At 40.8% G+C, this 19,301-nt stretch overlaps 1 protein-coding gene and 1 pseudogene across 3 annotated transcripts in view; one reads left to right on the forward strand and one right to left on the reverse strand.

The window, feature by feature from the left end:
- Window positions 1-19,301, forward strand: part of ANP32A (acidic nuclear phosphoprotein 32 family member A) — an 81,164-nt gene that overhangs the window by 26,780 nt on the left and 35,083 nt on the right. Inside the window, exon 1 of one of the 3 annotated variants that reach the window (XM_066272547.1) lies at window positions 16,073-16,299. The exons of 1 other annotated variant lie outside the window; for it this stretch is intronic. In XM_066272547.1, the coding sequence (XP_066128644.1) occupies window positions 16,246-16,299 (54 nt within the window). In that variant the 5' untranslated portion in view covers window positions 16,073-16,245. Of the gene's footprint in view, window positions 1-16,072; window positions 16,300-16,805; window positions 17,331-19,301 lie in introns of those variants that run through there. One more of the 3 variants, XM_066272545.1, reaches the window with a different exon arrangement.
- LOC136335132 (large ribosomal subunit protein eL33 pseudogene) lies at window positions 2,342-2,674 on the reverse strand (annotated as a pseudogene).

The following is a 19,301-nucleotide window of genomic DNA, read 5'->3' on the forward strand; positions in this document are numbered from 1 at the left end:
GTGTATTGAACTTTTATCAGTGTTTGTAAATTCACATTTCTGTCTTAGTATTTCTTTTACATAGATTAAAATTTTTTTCACTGTAAAGAATCATGTTTTCTGTAGTGATGACTATTCAATCTTTTTCAATCTGTATACTTCTTTCTTTCTCTTGTCCTATTACATTGGCTAGGACTTCCAACACAATGTCAAATAGACATGATAGTAAAGATTCTCACATTTTCCTTATTTGGGGGTAATATTTTTCATTATTTTACCATAATCATATAATGTTAGCTGTGAAATTGTCTCAGGTACCCTTTATCAGATTGAGGAAGTTCTCTGATACCCCAGCTTGAGATGTTTTAATTGTGAACTTGTGTTCACATTTATCAATTTTTTTTTTCTGAATCTACTAAGAGGATATGGGTTTTCACCTTTACTTCATTATTGTGGCAAATTTCATTAATTGATTTTCTAATGTTAAACTGCCCCTTATACCCTGGAATATATCTCATTTGCAAATTTTGTTTAGGAATATTGTGCCTGTTTATGAAAGATATTGGTATGTGATTTTCCTTTTTTTGTAATTTCCTTGTCAGGTTTTATATCCAGCTTATGCTGACTTCATATCCTCTATTCACTGAAATAATTTATGTAAAATTAATACCTCTTCTTCATTAAATATATAACATATAATTCTAGTGAATTCCAGTGAAGCCATCTGTGCTTGGCATTTACTTTGTGGAATGTTTGTTATGAGTTTTAATTTGTTTAATACATATAGAACTGTTCAGAATTTCTATTTCTTCTTGATTATATTTTGGTAAATTTTATTTTTCAAGGAATTTGTCTATTTATGTAGATACTCATACTTTTTGGCATAAAACTATTAATATCTCATTCTTTATATTGATATTTTGTATTTTCTGTTTTCTTATTCAATTTTGTTAGGGTTTTTTCAAGTTTATTAATTTCAATAAACAATATTTGGCTATGTGGATATACTTCACTGTGTATATTCTATTTTACTGATTTCTGCTCTTATTTTTATTATTTTCTTCCTTCGTTTCCTTTGGATTTTCTTTGAGGTTCTTTTTCTAACTTCCTGCATTAGAAGCTTAGGTTATTGATTTACAACCATTCTTCTAATATGTACATTTAGATCTATGAATGTATTTCTGAACACTGCTTTAGCTACAATTCACAAATTTTGGTAGGTTGCATTTTTTTTATAGTCAGCTCAGAATATTTTATAATTTCCATTGTACTTATCTCTTTGACCCATAGTTTATTTTTGAAGTGTGTTCCTTAATTTCTAAATACTTTGAGATTTTAAAGTTATAGTTCTGGTACTAAGTACTAATTTAATTCTGGTGGTCAGAAATAACACAGTATATAGTTTTTGACTTTTGAAATTTGTTGAAACTTGCTTTATGGACTAAAGCATGTTTTGATAAATAATGTATACTTGAGCCCTGGCCGGTTGGCTCAGTGGTAGAGCGTTGGCCTGGCGTGCAGGAGTCCCGGGTTCGATTCCCAGCCAGGGCACATAGGAGAAGCGCCCATCTGCTTCTCCAACTCTTCCTGTCTCCTTCCTCTCTGTCTCTCTCTCTCCTCTCCCGCAGCCGAGGCTCCATTGGAGCAAAGTTGGCCCAGGTGCTGAGGATAGCTCCATAGCCTCTGCCTCAGGCGCTAGAATGGCTTTGGTCGCAACAAAGCAACACCCCAGATGGGCAGAGCATCGCCCCCTGGGGGGCATGCTGGGTGGATCCTGGTCGGGCGCATGCGGGAGTCTGACTGCCTCCCTGTTTCCAACTTCAGAAAAATACAAAAAAATAAAAATAATGTATACTTGAAAAGAATGTGTATTCTATACTTTGGGGTGTAGTATATTATAAATACTGATTGGATAACATTGGCTGGGTAGTGTTATTTAGATATTCTATATTTTAATTTTTGATTGTTTTATAAGTAACTAGGAAAGCTGTGTTGAATTCTCCAGATATGATTGGATTTTTGACATGTGTTCTTAGGTGCATATTAATTTTGCAATGTTGCTTTTTGTTGAATTAACTTCTTTAACAATAGAATTTCCCTCTTTATTTCACGTAATTGCTTCTTGCTGTAAAGTTTACTTTCTTTGATATGAATATAATCATATTTGCTTTCATTGGTTAGGTGTTTAAATGACATATTTGATCCATCCTTTCCACTAAGCATTTCTGTTTTTATATTTTAGTGTATTTTGATGTATCTCTTGTAAGTAGCATATAATTGGGTCTTTTAAAAAGAATCTTCTAATAACCTATGTTGTATCATGAGAACAAATCCACCTTTATTTATTTACTTTTCAATAAGTTTATATCCTTTAGGGGTATAGCATCACATGGTGTCTGTGTCCAATGGCCCTAGCAGTAAGGTTGCTTTGGAATTTGGCACAAGCCATGCCACTGTTCCCATGAGCATGAATTACCTTTCCCCAGATGACTCTGGTTTTGTTTGGTTTGCCACCAGGAGTCACTGTGTTATCCTTTGCTTTGTACACATAAGCACATCTCTTGCCTAAATAAAATTCAGTTTCATCTTGAGCATATACACATTCCATTTTAAGAAGAGCTATGTGTTCTCTCTGGTTCCAGAGACCCTATGGATAGCCAGCAAAAGTGGCCATGGACCACAGCCTTCCAGATATATGTATTTGTCATTTTAGATGTCCTGTTCCCAGCAGAACTCCATAGGCTCCAAGATGGTGGAAAGAATCTGTTTTTTAATTGGGAGTTTTGCTCTTTTACATTCACTCTAATTGTGGAATAATTAAGTTGCAGTTAAGTCTACTACCTTGCTATTTGTTTTCTATTTTCCCCATGTGTTGTCTTTTTCCTCCCTTCATGCCTTAGTTTTTATTAATCAAGGTTTTTAATATTCCATTTTATCTTTTTTTTTAAGAATGAAGTATTTTTTATTTTTTATTTTTATTTTTTTTAAGAGAGGAGAGAGAGAGGGGGAGGGAGAGAGAGAGAGAGAGAGAGAGAGACAGGGGGGAGGAGCTGGAAGCATCAACTCCCATATGTGCCTTGACCAGGCAAGCCCAGGGTTTCGAACCGGCGACCTCAGCATTTCCAGGTCGACGCTTTATCCACTGCGCCACCACAGTTCAGGCCTCTATTTTATCTTTTTGTTTCCCTTTTACTTTCAGTCTTTTAGTAGTTAATCCTAGAATTTAAAAAAAATGTGTTCTTATTACAGTGTACACCTAATTGTCACAAATAATGTAAGAATCTCACAATTTGTCTCTATTTACCTCATACACATCTTTATTGATTTTATATATTTTATCACCTACCTATGTATAAACCCCACAAATATGTGTTATAAGAGTTTCTTATATTTACTCAGTATGATGATGTGGGATTATTTACTTTCAACTTGAATAAAGTCCTTTGGGTTTATTATATTAGCCTGCTAGGGATGCAATTTTGCAGCTTATTTGTCTGAGATTTTTTTTAATTCCCTAGGAGGTAAGGTATGAAAATCTAGCTTGGTAGGGTTTTTTTTTTTTCTTTTCTCTCAGCTGTTTAAAAAGATGTTACTCTATTGCCTTCTAGTTTCCATAAATTTTTGTTTCAATATCAACTAGTATCTTTAGTGTTATTTTTCAGGAGATATTGTATCTTTTCTTCTGGCTACTGTAGCGATTTTCTTTTTTATTTTTTTTTATTTTTTTATTTTTTATTTTTCTGAAGTTGGAAACGGGGAGGCAGTCAGACAGACTCCTGCATGCGTCCCACCGGGATCCACCCGGCACACCCACCAGGGGGCGATGCTCTGCCCATCTGGGGTGTCGCTATTGCAACCAGAGCCATTCTAGCACCTAAGGCAAAGGCCATGGAGCCATCCTCAGCGCCCGGGCCAACTTTGCTCCAATGGAGCCTTGGCTGTGGGAGGGGAAGAGAGAGACAGAGAGGAAGGAGAGGGGGAGGACTGGAGAAGCAGATGGGCGCTTCTCCTGTGTGCCCTGGCTGGGAATTGAACCCGAGACTCCCGCACGCCAGGCCGACACTCTACCACCGAGCCAACCAGCCAGGGCCCGTGATTTTCTTTTTATCCCAAGTTTTCAGAAGTTTGACCATAGATTGCTTAGGTGTGGTTTTCTCTTACCCTGCTTGGTGTTTGCAGATTTTTGAATCTGTGAGCTTTATCATTTGTTAGACAAGAAAATTCTCAGTCATCATTCTTTAAATATTGCTGATGCTTCTCTTTCCTCTCAAATTAAGTATATTAGACTTTTTGCCTCTGCCCCATATCTCTTCATTATTTTTCCTGTGTTGAGTTTAAATATTTTCTATGATTAACTTTGAGTCTAGACTGGTGCTATAACCATTCAAATAGTTCTTAAGTGCAGATATTTCAACGTACATTCCTAGAATGTCCATTTGATTCCTATTTATAGACTCAAATTCTCCTTGAAGTACTGTACTCTGTCTTTGAATCCATTTTTTCCATCTTTGCATCGTTTCCTTAACATACTAATTGTAGTTATTTTGAAGCTTTTATCAGATAACTACTCATCTCTCATGCTGCTTCTTTTACTGTTTTAGTTCAGAGTATTTTTTTTCTTTGCATGTCCAGTGAGTTGTTTTGTTTGTTTTGGTTTTTCTGCCAGTTAATATACTTTTTTGTTTTCTTCTATTTGTTTCTTTCACTATTTATCTCATGGTGGTTTGGTTTTTTCCTTTGCATAAGAAGTGGGGTTGTTTTGTTTTGTATTGTTTTGTTTTTCTGCTCGTTAATATGGTGGTTATTACAGTGTCCAGGCTCTAGATTATATTGCCTTTCTCTGAGTGTTGAACCTTGTTCTGAAGCAAGTGTCTAAGTTTAGTCCTTAATCCTATAGTATAACATTGCTAGTTCATGCTCCTTAATTCTAGGATGTGGAATTTCTGGGGTCTCCATTAAGTGTGTAGGTATTCATGAAGGCTTACACATTCTAAATTAGGCTTGGCTTAACCTCTGTCTTCCCATTATTGTGCAACCTCTGAAATCTCTGTTCAGTTCTCAACCTCCCAGACTGTTCTCTGCTAGGTCTACTGGAGTCTTGCTCTGCTCATACATATCTTAACAGGGGAACAAGTACAAGAGGGGAATTTTAATGCAATTTTGAAGGGCTCATTCTCTGCAACTCCTTCCTTTAAGGGAACTTGGCTTCTAAACCCAGCTATGTTAGCGGACTTGAACTCTGATCTCTGTTTCCTCCGTCCATAGACATGGCTGTTCTCTGCTTGGCCTCCATATCCCTGTGCTAGGATGAATGTGAGGCTTTCCTCATGTGCTTACCTTTTTCTGAAGGGTAATAATCCTGTCTTGGTTGCTGTCCAGTGCTTGCAATTGTTTTTTTTTAACACAATTTGTTTAGCTTTTATTTCTGTTTACAGCAGGAAGGTGATCCCAATGTTAGGCATTCAATAATAAATAGAGCTGAAAGTCAAGAGATTCATATTTTAAAAGGAACAATTATGTCTTTCTCATCTCAAGCTGTAGTGCCAGGCTAAACATAACAAGCTTACCACATACTCCCACTCAAATTCAAATCCCAAATTGAAATTTCTGTATTTTTATAGGGTTCTGCCTTTTATTTTTATGCTTTTGTAAAAGTTAATAGCTTAATAAAATATACTCACCCTAATCTTTGTTAAATTTTCTATTTATATAATTGGAGTAAAAATAAAATATTTACATATTTACATTTTCATATTTCATAGACCATTACAGACAAAAGTTAGATTTATTAGGTCAAAGACAGAAAATGAAGGACAAGTGCTAGATTTCCTTCAATGGTAAAATAAGAGTGAAATAGATGAGCTTTGTCATCTCATTCATTCAATTATTTTCTAATTTTATTGAGATATAATTGACATGTAACTGTATTAGTTTGTGTGTACAATATGACGATTTCAGTTTATATATATTGCAAAATGATTACCATGATAACTTTAGTTAACATCCATTACCTCACAAAATTACAATTTCTTTCTTCTTGTGATGAGAAATTACCCTTAGAAACTTTTATATATACAGTACACTATCTTTAGTCACCATGCTGTACATTATATCCCCAGAGCTTACATAGCTCATAATTGGATGTTTTTACCTTTTGACCACCTTCACCCAATTAGCTCACTCCCTGCTCCCTGCCTTTGGCAATCACCAATCTGCTCTCTATATTTATGACTTTAGTTTTTTTAGATTCCACACGTGAGATCATACAGTATTTGTATTTGTCTGACTTATTTTACTTAGCATAATGCCATCAAGGTCCAGCCATGTTGTTGCAATCAGCAGTATTTTCTTTTTTTTATGGATGAGATATAGATATAAATATCTCATATTTTCCTTATCTATTTATCTGTCAGTAGACACGTAGGTTATTTTCATCTCTTCAGTATTGTAAATAAGGCTTCAATGAACATGGGTGTGCAGGTATCTTTCCAATATAGTGATTTCATTTCCTTCAGCTATAAGCCCCAAAGTGGAGTTTCTGGATCATGTTAGTTCTACTTTTAATTTTTTTTGAAGAACCACCATACTGTTTTCCAGAGCACTGTACCAATTTACATTCCCACCAACTGTGCACAAGTGTTCTTTTTCTTCACATCCTTGCCAGCACTTTTTGCTTTTTGATAATAACCATTCCAACAGGTGTGAGGTGATACCTCATTGTGGTTTTGATTTGTAATTCCCTGATTATTAGTGATGTTGAGCACTTTTTCATTACCTGTTAGTCATTTTTCTTTGAAAAAATGTCTATTTCCTCTGCCCATTTTTAAGTTGAATTGTCTTTTTCCTATTAAATCATATGAGTTCTTTACATATTTTGACTGTTAGCCCCTTATCAGATACATGATTTACAAATATTTTCTCCCATTCTATAGGTTGACTTTTCATATTGTTGATGGTTTCCATTGCTGTGCAACTTTTTAGTGTGATGTAGTCCAACTTGATTTTTTATTTTTGTTGCCTTTGTTTTGGATGTCAAATCAAAAAAATCATGGCCAAGACCAGAGTCAAGGAGTTTACCCTGTATCTTTTCTTCTAGAAGTTTTATGGTTTTGAGTCTCTGAGTTTTGTCATCTTATTCCTTCTTGCTCTTTTTGATGAATACCCAAAGGAATAAGTATTGTGTACCTTCACTAAAATTGGTATAGACACAAAAGTAGAGTTAGGGAGCTCTGTAATTCCTACCTGTTATAAATTGCCTTTTAAAACAATTCAACCTTTGGATAGGAGTCTAAAATAAACTGTTTATAGTAGAAAAGCTTCTGTGTTATGGTCATAGAAATAAGAATTTATTTCCCTTATGTAGGAAAGAACAAAGACATTACTGAGCATTCCTTATTTCCCTAATATCCTATTGCTATTTACTTGACATTAAAGATTATAGTAATTTGAATATTTCAAAGGGACTTTTAAAGTAGGGTTCCCACTAGGTTCAAAGCATTTATTTAGTCATTAAATATATATTGAATATTTAATGTTCAAATAGTGCAGGGGGTACCAAAAATATGTCAAACACAATTTTTCAAGGACTTATTGTGGGAGGGGTCAATAAACATAGTACATGGATCTGGCCCTATTGCTACCCTTTATAGTGTCATGAAAGTTCAAAAAAGAAAGGATCTTTGTTTTGGTGATAAAAAAGTTTCATGAAGGCAGTGGTATCAAATTTGGTCTCAAATGTAGGGTAGGATTTTGACAGGTAGGGAAAAAGAAAGGATGTATAAACTTTGAGAATTACATAGTCAAAGATAGAAAAAAGGTAATAGCAGAAGGTCCAATTTGCCTGGAGATTAAAAATAACAATAGGAAGGTAATGTGTGGCCTCTTTATTGGGAATTTAAATGCATGGTTCCAGTTGGGGGTTAGGCCAACTGGAGGAGCTGTTGTTGATGGGCGAAACAATGTGACTGGGGCTTAGAAACATTCATTAGGCCATGAGATGATACCAGGAGTTCAGGGCCTATGCCAGTCCACAGAAGTTTCCAACTACCTGATTAGGAAATCTTGAATAATGTAATGAGTTTGCATAAAATTCAATTCATTTAATGTAAAGGGCTCTCATATATTCCAAAGTTCAGTCCTCTCTACATTACTGTTTTTAAAAAAGTCTATAGGAAAATAAATGATAAATTCCCATGTTCACTGACAATATTAACAATAGTCAAGACGTGGAAACAATGTGTCCAATGGTAGATACATGAAAATGTTGTATTGTATGTATTAAACTTTAACTTTGTTTATGTATCAGTTCTTTAAAAAATGTTTTTATGCAAAATTAAAAGTTGCTGATCCTATGTTGTTCCTTAAAACACTTTTTTTTTTAATGTTATTGGTGAGAAAACCAGAAACACATGGAGTCAATTTGGAGGTGCAGGAAGTTGGAGCTGGGGTGAGCACTCAGATATAGTGGAGAAAGAGGGCTGAAAGGGGAAACACTTGTGAAATAAAACTTAGAAGATGAGGCAACCATTTGGCTATGTGAGTCAACACAGAGCAATTCCAAGGGTACCACTGATAAAAACAGGAGAGTGAGGCGCACAATGGTATTTTGGTTGAGGCAAAGTAGGCAGAGGCTGACAGGGAAGATTACTTTAGTTTTGGAAATGTCCTGTGGATGTTCCTGTAGGAAATGTCTCATGGACAATTGAAATGTCAGTCTGGAGCTTGGGAGGGAGGCTCATTTATTGATGAAACAACAGACACTTATTTTAAACCTACTATGAGCCAAGCACTAAATTTGGGGAAAAGAGATATATTTCCATGCCACTTACATAGACTTTCTCACAGTTATCTTTTCTTCATTAAGTTCTTGTTATGTAACACAACTCTTTTTATCTGTTTTATGGTGCTTCTGAAAACTTGTAATTCAAAGATATATTGCAAATATAACATTTGAAAGTTATAATTGATCTAAAAAACCATAAATGAAGAGAAAGCGAAGACTGATTTAAGAAATCTTTATTAGTGTTAGTTAGCATAGGCTGCAGTAAATCTCAAATGCATAATGGCACAGCACCATGCAAGTTTCTACCTTGGTCAGTTTATCTCTGGATGAGTAAGTGAATAGGCTGGTACACAGCTCTCTGTAGAGACCCAGCTGAGGGAGGTTCCAACCTCATGAACAACATATAGCTTCCAAAGTCACTCTGTCACTTCCACCTCAGTCAGCATGTGCTGCAGATTTCAGGCCTCAATGACAAACACCACTTTCATTCCCACTCCACTGTCAGGTTGTACTTAGTCCTACTGCCTAATCTGACTACACAGGCAGCTGAGAAGCAGTCAAGCTTTATGCCCAGGAAGAAGAGGAGATAGATTTTGTCTAGTAATTAGTCACCGGCCATGATTTACATTAAACCATCTAAAAGAAAAAGTTGAATTCTAATAAATAAAACACTTGGTAATGAAATGAAGGGTATTTTATGTTTCAAAGAGCAGAATCTTTAGCACTGCATCTCTGGGGATAAGTTATATAAGGCACTACTATTCATGTAACTTTTAAACAGGGGTCCCCAAACTAGGGCCCGCGGGCCGCATGCGGCCCCTGAGGCCATTTATCCGGCCCCCGCTGCACTTCCGGAAGGGGCACCTCTTTCATTGGTGGTCAGTGAGAGGAGCATAGTTCCCATTGAAATATTGGTCAGTTTGTTGATTTAAATTTACTTGTTCTTTATTTTAAGTATTGTATTTGTTCCTGTTTTGTTTTTTTACTTTAAAATAAGATATGTGCAGTGTGCATAGGGATTTGTTCATAGTTTTTTTTATAGTCCGGCCCTCCAACGGTCTGAGGGACAGTGAACTGGCCCCCTGTGTAAAAAGTTTGGGGACCCCTGTTTTAAACCATGCTTTAATAGCTGTAAAAATTAAGCAAGAAAAGTTGAATTCCTATAACATTGCTCAGAGTCCTTGTAAGGGTATCATCTGCTTTTTCTAGGTAAAAAGCAATCTAAGCTAAGTGACTGAAATGATGGGGGTAGGGCAAGAAAAAAGAGGACAATATCCCAGGATTAACATAGTCTCTATAAGCAGAGCCTTTATGACCTTTCCCTTTGTTTCCAGGAATATGGGTCTTTTTGATGTGTTTGTGCTTTCTGTATTTCCTTCACTATCAGCATTTGTTTTCAAATTTCTCCTTGAAGTGACTGCAACCTTCTAAGAACCCTTACTTAGCCTGTGACCTCTGGCCTACTTCCAATAAATTACTACAAATCTCATGCCCTTCAGTTTAGTTCTTGAGCCTGATATGTGCTCACAGTGGCAGATAGAAACCCATCAGCAGTAATACATCACTACTCAAGATCTCTAGGTATCATTTGATATCTAGAGATCTCTGCATTTATTCATGAAGTATAACATGTAGATTATTCTGTCTTTAGTGTATCCCTTCAGGACTAAATTCCTTATCATTTAAAACTCAAGTCTCTACTGGGGATCCTTCTCAAAATCTCTGCTAAGTATGCCATTGACATCAGCAATAATATATTGTTTCTTCTGGGTTAGGATTTGAAAAGGGAAGCATTAAAATTAAGTATTTCAGATATTTGCTGTTTTAGGTTGATCCTAAATAGGTGATGCGATTTTGTCTTAGTCTATTTTAACTACAATAACAACAAAGCACAGGTTGTGTGGTTTATAAATTTAAAAATTATTTCTCACAGTTCTAAAGGCTGCAAGTCCACAGTAAGGTGCTAGCATGGTCAGGTGAAGACCCTCTTTCAGGTTGCAGACTTCTGTTCTAGCTGCATTCTTACATGACGGAACGGCTAGTGAGCTCTGCGGGACCTCGTATTAAGGGCTCACAATCTAGTCGCCTCCTGTTAGGAGGAGGTCCCATTCTTAATACCATTACGTTGGGAATTAGGATGTCAGCATATAGATAGGGATGGGAAATAAAAACATTCAGACCATATCAAGGGATGAAAAATAAAAACATTCAGACCATATCAAGTCTCTTCCTGGTACGTAGTTGGGAGCCGGAAAGGAGCTAAGAGGGGTAATTTGGATCATTAGAAAATCTTCACAGTATTGTATATTCAGAATCCTTTCATGGACTTTGCTTTTGGCCATCAAGCATCAGAAAACATTTTTTGGGGAAGAGGGCAGAATCCTAAAGTAAATGGGAGGCAGGGTCACACATCCCACCACAGAAGCTAAGGGAGGCTGTGACAGTCTTTTCACCTGATAACTGGGGAATTTGCAAATGTTCCTGTTAAGTTTTTTGAACTTGGAGGATACAAAAATGGAATCTCCTGGGACATCATTTGCAGCAGTGGAGGGATGCAGAGTCCATGGCTCGGTGATGACTTCCAAGGTGTGAGGTCCTCCACACACTATACCTGGAGCACCATCTTGGCTTCCCCAGGCAGCTCAGCTTTTCCTGCTTCCTGCTCTTTTTCTGAACCATGTTCTTTGGTTCTGTGAGAGCCTTGTAAGAAATTGTGTTCTTCTTACATTGGTCAGGAAAAGTTTCTGCTGCTTGCAACCAAAAATTCCAACTAGCACAAACATACCCCAAATCAGCTATACTTTCTATAGAAATATCTTTTTAGTTATTTTTAACAGTTTTAGTTGTTAGTCCTCAAACACCTAACATGGCTAATTCACTTGGCCTGAACATATAATTTTTATAATCAAGTTGCTAGGATTCAGAATTTCCAGAGAAAGTTTAGGGTATAGGTATACTGTCCTGAGATCTACTATTTCAACTAGAAATATTATATATTTAAAAATTACTAATTTCACAGAATGCATTAGATTGATCTCTAGTAAATGGAGGCACCTGAGACATCACTCAAGAACTGTAGTATATATTTAAAAATACACAAGTGCTGCTAGCTACAAATAACTGCTATTTCAAAGTATATAATTTCAAAGCACAATTTTACCATGTATGCTTAAAATTATAAACACTTTGCAAATATTAAACATATTAAAAGTTCTTAGAAAGTCTGTTCTGTATCTCATATCTTAATAGATGTTAGTATCCTTTTCTTCATAGAGGTTTACTTCAACCCCAGATGGATTGAAACAAATTAGCAGATTCTAAATTAATTGCATTTCTATTTTATCAACTTAGATTGCCTTTAGTTACCATCTTGTTCACACTCCTCATTCCACTATTGCCTTTAAAGCATCTACTGTTTTCCTTTATAGCCATACTTTAATATTAAAAAATAAGAGCTTATGGCTCTGGTTTTCTTCCTGGTGAATGGTAAACAAACTTTCCTCTTATTGCTACCCCTAAATTTTCTTTAGTAACTATATTTAAGAAATTCACAGCCTGACCTGTGGTGGCGCAGTGGATACAACATCGACCTGGAATGCTGAGGTCGCCGTTCAATAACCTGGGCTTGCCTGGTCAAGGCACATAAGGGAGTTGATGCTTCCTGCTCCTCCCTCCTTCTCTCTCTCTCTGATCTCTCTCTAAAAATGAATAAGATCTTTAAAAAAATTCACAGAATTTCTAGTGATTTCAAACAAGTGTACTGGTGATAGTTTTTCTTCTCATAATAAATCATCTTTAAACTGCTTTTAAGATTTTTACTATCAATTTTGAAAATTATATATACATATATGACTATTTTTACTTAACAGTGCTTTTTAGCAATGACCTGCCCACTGATAAGGTAACTATTCAATAATTTTAAAATAAAACAAACTAATGCTTTATTAAGCAAAAGATAAGTAACTTTTCAGATCCTGGGCCTCAACATTCCTTTGCTATTTAAATCAAAATGCACTTGTAGTCTCACATTTGTTACCATGGATTTCAAAAGAATAATCTACATTTCTAAAACCTATTTATATAGAAGAACAAAGAGAACATAATTAAGCTGAAGTCTTTCCATATCATTGCCTTTTGGGGTGCAGGCAAAACCATGATATAGGTGAAAAAATATGGCCAGGTTCCACTGTCTATGACTCAAACTGAAAAACAAAAAGTTGAACTGTGACTACATTAGCTCACTCATAAAAAGGATGCCACACTACAGGGTCTACATTATTAGAGACATAAAAGGGCAAATGAGTTAAAACAGCAGATCAATGTGAGTTATTTACAGAACAGTACTTTCCAACACATATAAAGAAGTTAAGGACTTGGATTGCTTATAACTCCTAGAGAACAAGATAGGCTGCTCATGTATTTGGGATGGTTCTTGATGGAAAATACTCTGCAAGGCAGAAAAAATATCTTCTCGTACTTGAAGTCTTCCTCCTTAGGGGCTCAAAACTTTGAATTGAAACTCATTTATTCTTCTCAGTTGAATCAAATCAAGTTCCAGATGTTACAGACTCCATCTTTCATAACCTAACTCCCATTGTAGAATCATTACTCAAAAGTTAGGAACTCATCCTTCCCACTCTCCATCAAAATTTGCCAGTGTTCCTGATAGAGGGCTTTTTTTCTTACTAGATTTTCTGATGTCTGATATGCAGAGCCATCCAGAGCACTGATTTACTATAACATGCAATGAAATGCAATTTAAGAAGAAATTCTGTTATATCAAGAATATAAGAGGGTTTTTTGGTTTGTTTGTTTGATGTTTGGTCAAGTACTATGGGCAAATGAGTGTTACCTGAGCTATATTTCTATTTCCTTTTGATAATAAAAAAATCATTAAAATTTCCTTTAAATAAACTACAAATAAATCTATTTGTAAAAAGGAGAGGAAATCTTTTCTTTCCACGTATGCTGAAAACATGGAATGTTAAGTATTCAGCTGGTTATATACACTTTTTGGACATTTCATCTGTAATGATTGACATCTGGTGAAGCCTTCTTTCAATTTTCTAATACCAAAAGCTGTTATAAAAATATGTAAACGTAAGGTACTTCGAAAAATAACTTAAATTGAATATTTTGACTTATTGATCAAGCCATAATTTTTTCAATCCTAATTTGTATCTGTCCACTCACTTGTAATGAGGTTTTGAACTTCCATGTCATCTTCAGTCTTTGTATGATAAAGGGAACTATTTGCTTCTGTTTAGCAGAGCTGGATGAGGAAGATCCCTGCATTTGATTAATTAGCTTTTAAAGGATCACTCCTCTGGAAAGGCACTGTCCAGTATCACACACCTTTAGGTGTGTGACTTAATTGGGGTTAAATATTTAAATTGTAAGCCATTTGAACATAAACATCAAGGTTCCGATGTTACAAAGATTTCACACATCATATTGACTTACTGTGCTTATGATGAAGAGCTGTTTTGAAACAACCTTAATTACCACACCCAGAACTGACTCTGGCAAACAGAGTTAATTAGGGGTCCCAGTACATTTTATAACAAAGCCAGTACCACTTAAAAAATAAATTCCAACTACACAAATTGACTTCAATAAGATTAATAAAATTGAGAAAGACATATGTCAACTAAGTCAAACTATATACTATTTATACCCATATAAAATGACTTTCCATTTTTATTACCCATTTCCAAGCTACTCAAAGAATAAACATTATTACTTTTCAAATTCCACTTATTCTATCTGAATTTACTGAGTAAAATGCTTAATTTTGGTCGCAGGTTTTACTTTAGTAATCCATCCAGTTACAATATTCAAGTTAGTACAAGTTTCTTCCCCAGTGTAAGCACTCTGAATGTACATTTTATCACTATTTTTCTTCAACTTTATATTTATATATGCCCAAGAATAAAACTGTATTCGTGTTACATAACATTTCAAATTTTCAACATACATATTGGTTTCTCTCTCCCTTGAACCCACGTTCCTGAAAAAACACATGTATCCAAACAGAAAAAAACTACCTTAGAGTGTATGGGCAAAGAGGGTAAATGTGTAGAAATAAAAGCATTGAAAAACAGTTGCGTGGAAGGGTAAAGATGTACCTGTCCTTGATTCCCTAGATTCATTAACAGCCATAAACTGCCAACTTAGTACAGGGCAAGATCCTAAGCCTACCCACAGAAGTTGATAACAGGAATTAAGCCTTTACGGTCTCTTACAACTAATGTGATTCGGAAAAACTCAAAACAAGCAAACCGAAAAAAACCTGAGGAAGTGCTCTAAATAGAGCCTCTCTGGCAACCCATATCGAACCATGACTCAGGTGGACAATTAGACTAAAAGTGTGGGCAGTTTTCCTTTCACTCGGTCTATAAAGCCCATAAATTGGTCCAGAAAACCAGGAGTTCTTTGCACCTTCTTTTGCCACTTTTTAATATTCTATACATTCAGCAACAATTCTTATCCATGGTCTTCATTCATTTATTGACCAGACAAGATCCTAAGTGCCTCTTGGTGATCAATCCTTCCAAGCTGACCTTACATGACAGCAATTTGAAATGCCCCTCTGTGGAGAGGTCGAGACCGCGAGGAACGTAACTTGCTTCTATTTACTTGTTTATTCGAGGGTAGGCGATGGCCGCGGCTGGACTAGGACGAGGCAGGAGGCCAAGGGGCGCGCGGGTTGCGAGTCACAGCCGGTGGGGGGCAGCAGCCAAGCTCGACCAGCTCCGCCCGCCGGACCCAAAAATGACCTGCCCCTCCCTCTCACTGCACCCTAGATCCCTTCCCCTCTTCCCAGGCCTTTTATCCTCCCGTTCGCCAGGCAGCCCGCGGCTCCCAGAACTCGCACCGCACGCTTCCTTTCGCAACCCAGTGGCGCGACGCGCGCAGGCCCAGGGCGGCCCCGCGAAACCCTCGGCGCCGCAAGGACCCCGACCCGACCCGACCCCTTCGGCCCCGCCCCCGGCCAAACGCTGAGGCAGCAGCGGGCTGGCGAGGCCGGGCGGTTCCGCTCTCTAGGCAGGAACTCTCTCACCTTCCCTTCCCCCGCCATTTCTCCCACCCCCCCCCCCGCTCAGCCACGGAGCAACGGCCGCGCTCCTCAGCCGTCCCGAAATCTAAAGGGGTCCGTCTCCGGCAGCACAACCAAATGGCAGAGCCTCCCTGGCCGGCTGCGCAGCCCGCCCATTGGTCCCTTCCCCCTCCGCCGCTGCTGCCACTGGCTGTTGCCCGGAGAATTTCGGCGGCGATTGGCTGAAGCTGCTGCCGCTCATCCGCGCGGCAGCAGATTCCGCCTCCGCTGTGATCAGGTTTGTATGCGCCGCGGGTGCTGGGGGCTCGAGAACCAAGCGGAGCTGGTTGAGCCTTCAAAGTCCTAAAACGCGCGGCCGTGGGTTCGGGGTTTATTGATTGAATTCCGCCGGCGCGGGAGCCTCTGCAGAGAGAGAGCGCGAGAGATGGACATGGACAAACGGATTCATTTAGAGCTGCGGAACAGGACGCCCTCTGATGTGAGCATTTGCCAAAAATATCTCTGTCGGTCCATTCTCCTACTTTGTGTGTGTGTGTATGTGTGCGTTGGGGGGTGAGGCACTTTTTTTGAGGTGGGGAGCCGGGGAGATGTGGGTTTGGTGGTCGGACTGCAAATGAATTGCAAGGTTGGGGGTTTGCAATGCCATCGGAGCATGTTCCGGCTGCCGCCGCCGTCGCTGCCCTTGGTGTGTGACTACCTGTGCGTGTGCTCCCGCGTGTGCGAGTGTGGGTGCGAGAGTGTGCGTGCGAGTGTGCACCCATCGGGGGCCAGCGGGCGCACGCGTTTGGGTCGAAGAGAATGAGGCAAAATGACTCTCTGAGCTCGCTGCTCCCATGACTCCGTCTGGGGAAAAAGATTAACGAGGGAGGAGGAGGAGGAGAGGGGCTGCCTCCTGGATTTAACAACAACAACAAAAAGGGGGCTTTATATTTTATAAGTGAATACCCCTTCCACCACCTCCCCCTCCCGCGCCTTCCCCCTCCCTTTCTCTCTCGCTCGCGCACACACAATAAGTTTTGGTCTTCACGAGTCCGGTTTAGTTTCTGGTAAATGTGGGCCAAGGCCCCCGAGGAGAGCGCGTGGGGAGTGGGTTGCAGTGGAGTTGGGAATGGCTCGAGTTTAAAGTGCGTCTTCATTTCTTTGCAGTGATGAGGCGAGAGACGGGGGAGCCATATTTGTAACTTTTGTAGTGTTCGTGAACGCGCCCTTTCTCTCCCTCCCTCCCTTTCTCTGCCTCCCTTCCTCTCCTCTTTCTCCCTCACTCTTTCCACCCCACTTTCGGGCCAGATGCTGATATTTCTTCCTTTCCTTCGGAAGGGAGGATAAATGGGAAGGAGAGGGGGAGGGATTTTTGAACGTGGAACGACACAAATAATCTCCGCGCCTCCCCACCTCAAGCGGTCTCTATTGCAAGTTACCCAAAGGCTACGTCCCGGTCCCCCCTCGCCCCTGCTCCTTTCGGATGCCAGACTTCGAGCCCTGGCGTCCCCCGGCCGATCTTTCTCTAGGGTAGGCTCCTCGGCAGCCATTCGGTTCCTGGCTAATAAATGGGCACGGGAAAGTTTGGCAGGACGCAAACTGCCCGGAGCTAGTGCCCGTGGTGGGTATTGGCTGGGTCCAGATTGATGCGGGCAAAGCGAACACGCATCTCCGGCATGGGAGTTTGCCTTCCCGTCGCAGTTTTTGACTGGGCAGCGGCGGGAGTAGGGCCGAAGGAAACTTACACCGCTGGTAACCGGGAGACTCGGCGAAAGCCCACCCCCGAGGAAGGAAAATGCCAGGGTGGATTACTCCAGCGTTGGGTTTATTCCCCCCACCCCTTTGGCTCCCTTTCGCTTTCAGTGTTTTTTGCGAGTTGGCGGCTTGGCCGAGGAGAAGACTCCGGGTCTGAGGCGGAGACTCTGGCCGACTCCTATAGTGGCCCCTTGAGGGATTGGGAGAGCGCGGGCGCAAGGGCCATCGCTCCAGGCTCCGTGGCCAGGATTCCAGAGTTGGGGGAGCACTATGTGCTGACCTATCGCCCCTCCAACTGGTTAAAACCCGAATCCCTGGCGAAGACAGGCCTTGGTTCCTCTTTTCTTTAGTTCCTCCCCCAAACCTCAGTGAGACTTTCGAAAACAAGATCCTTTTTGTGCCCCCCTCCCCCCATCATAACGCAGCTGTGGACTGTAGACGTGCAGTGCCTGATGGCGCGCAGGGCGGGGAGGGGTGACGGAGGCCGGGGAGGGGTGCCCGGCAGAAAAGGCAAGAGTTGCCTTAAACATTTTCCCAGGGGCTTGCCATTCTCTGGTCGGTTTTGTCCCAGCTCGAGCAACCCTGCTGGAGGATTTGGGGGCTGGGTGTGGTGATGGGGGAGGGGGCCCCCGAGCCGCGATCTTCCCGTGTACTTTCTGGAAGCCCCCTGCATGGCAGCGAAAGGGCACCAAGCAAGGGGTTCTGGGTCTCGGTGGATATTTGCATATGGGGACGGGGATTTCCCAGCTAACCCCATCCACGCTGCTGGCTAACTGGAAGCGAGCTCGAAAGCGGGTTGAAGGGGCTCTTTAAACTTCCCCGAATGTGTGCTGGGGGAGGGGAGCGCGCCAAGCTGGGAGTGATTTCTCAGGCTTCACCCCCTCTCCACCCCGGCTTTCCGCCCACGCCCCTGTCCCCGGCCTCGAGGCCGGTTAGGGCTTGGGGAGTGGAAGGGGCACTTTCTGTGTGTTTGGGGAGGAAGCTAGCTAATGAAGGACAAAAGAGGTGGGAGAGGAGGAACTATTTTTTTTAACCTTCTTAAGACAAATAGCTTCCGGGGAGCGCCCCTGTGCCCTTGCCCGCCACGCTGACCCCGGGGTCCCCATACACCCACCTTCGGAGCCTCGCAACTCATTCGGGGGCTGATGGCCACGCTGCGACGCTGAAATAGGATGAGCAGCCATGTTTCCCCGGTCTGGCGCGGCCCGCCCCGCCCCTCCCCCATAGTGCGGCCGGCGCTGAACGCGGCCCCCAAATGCGGGCACCCGGTTCTTTGCGGCCTCTGGCGGGATGGTGGCGGGGCCTGGTGCGGTGGGGCCGAGGCGCGGGCGCGTTGGGCAGGCCTTGGGGCGGGTCTTTGGGCGTCCCAAGCTGGTTAGGAGCTCCAGATGTTTTATTTATAATTTTTTAATGAACAGGCCCACTGGAGGCCAAGCAGAGCCCGACCCCAAAGGGCACCGAGACGTTATTGGGGGGCAGGGGTGACCGTCAGGGCCCTGCTGCCTGTGGCAAGACTGCTGGGCGCCAGGCTGCCATTTTGTCACCATGGCTGTTGTCACTGAAGGAGGAGCAGAGCCTTGCGCCATTACCCCGACGGTCCTGGACGGGAAGGCCGCTGGGGGAGCTGGCCCCGGGACCTCAGATGTGCTCTGGGCCACGATGGGTGTTCCCTCCCCGTGCCACCGGCCTGAGACTTTTGCTGGAGAGTCGGGATCGCAGTTGCACTGGGAGGGCACCATTCGTTCA

This window comes from Saccopteryx bilineata, chromosome 4 (assembly GCF_036850765.1).
Source record: "Saccopteryx bilineata isolate mSacBil1 chromosome 4, mSacBil1_pri_phased_curated, whole genome shotgun sequence".
Lineage (NCBI taxonomy): Eukaryota > Metazoa > Chordata > Mammalia > Chiroptera > Emballonuridae > Saccopteryx > Saccopteryx bilineata.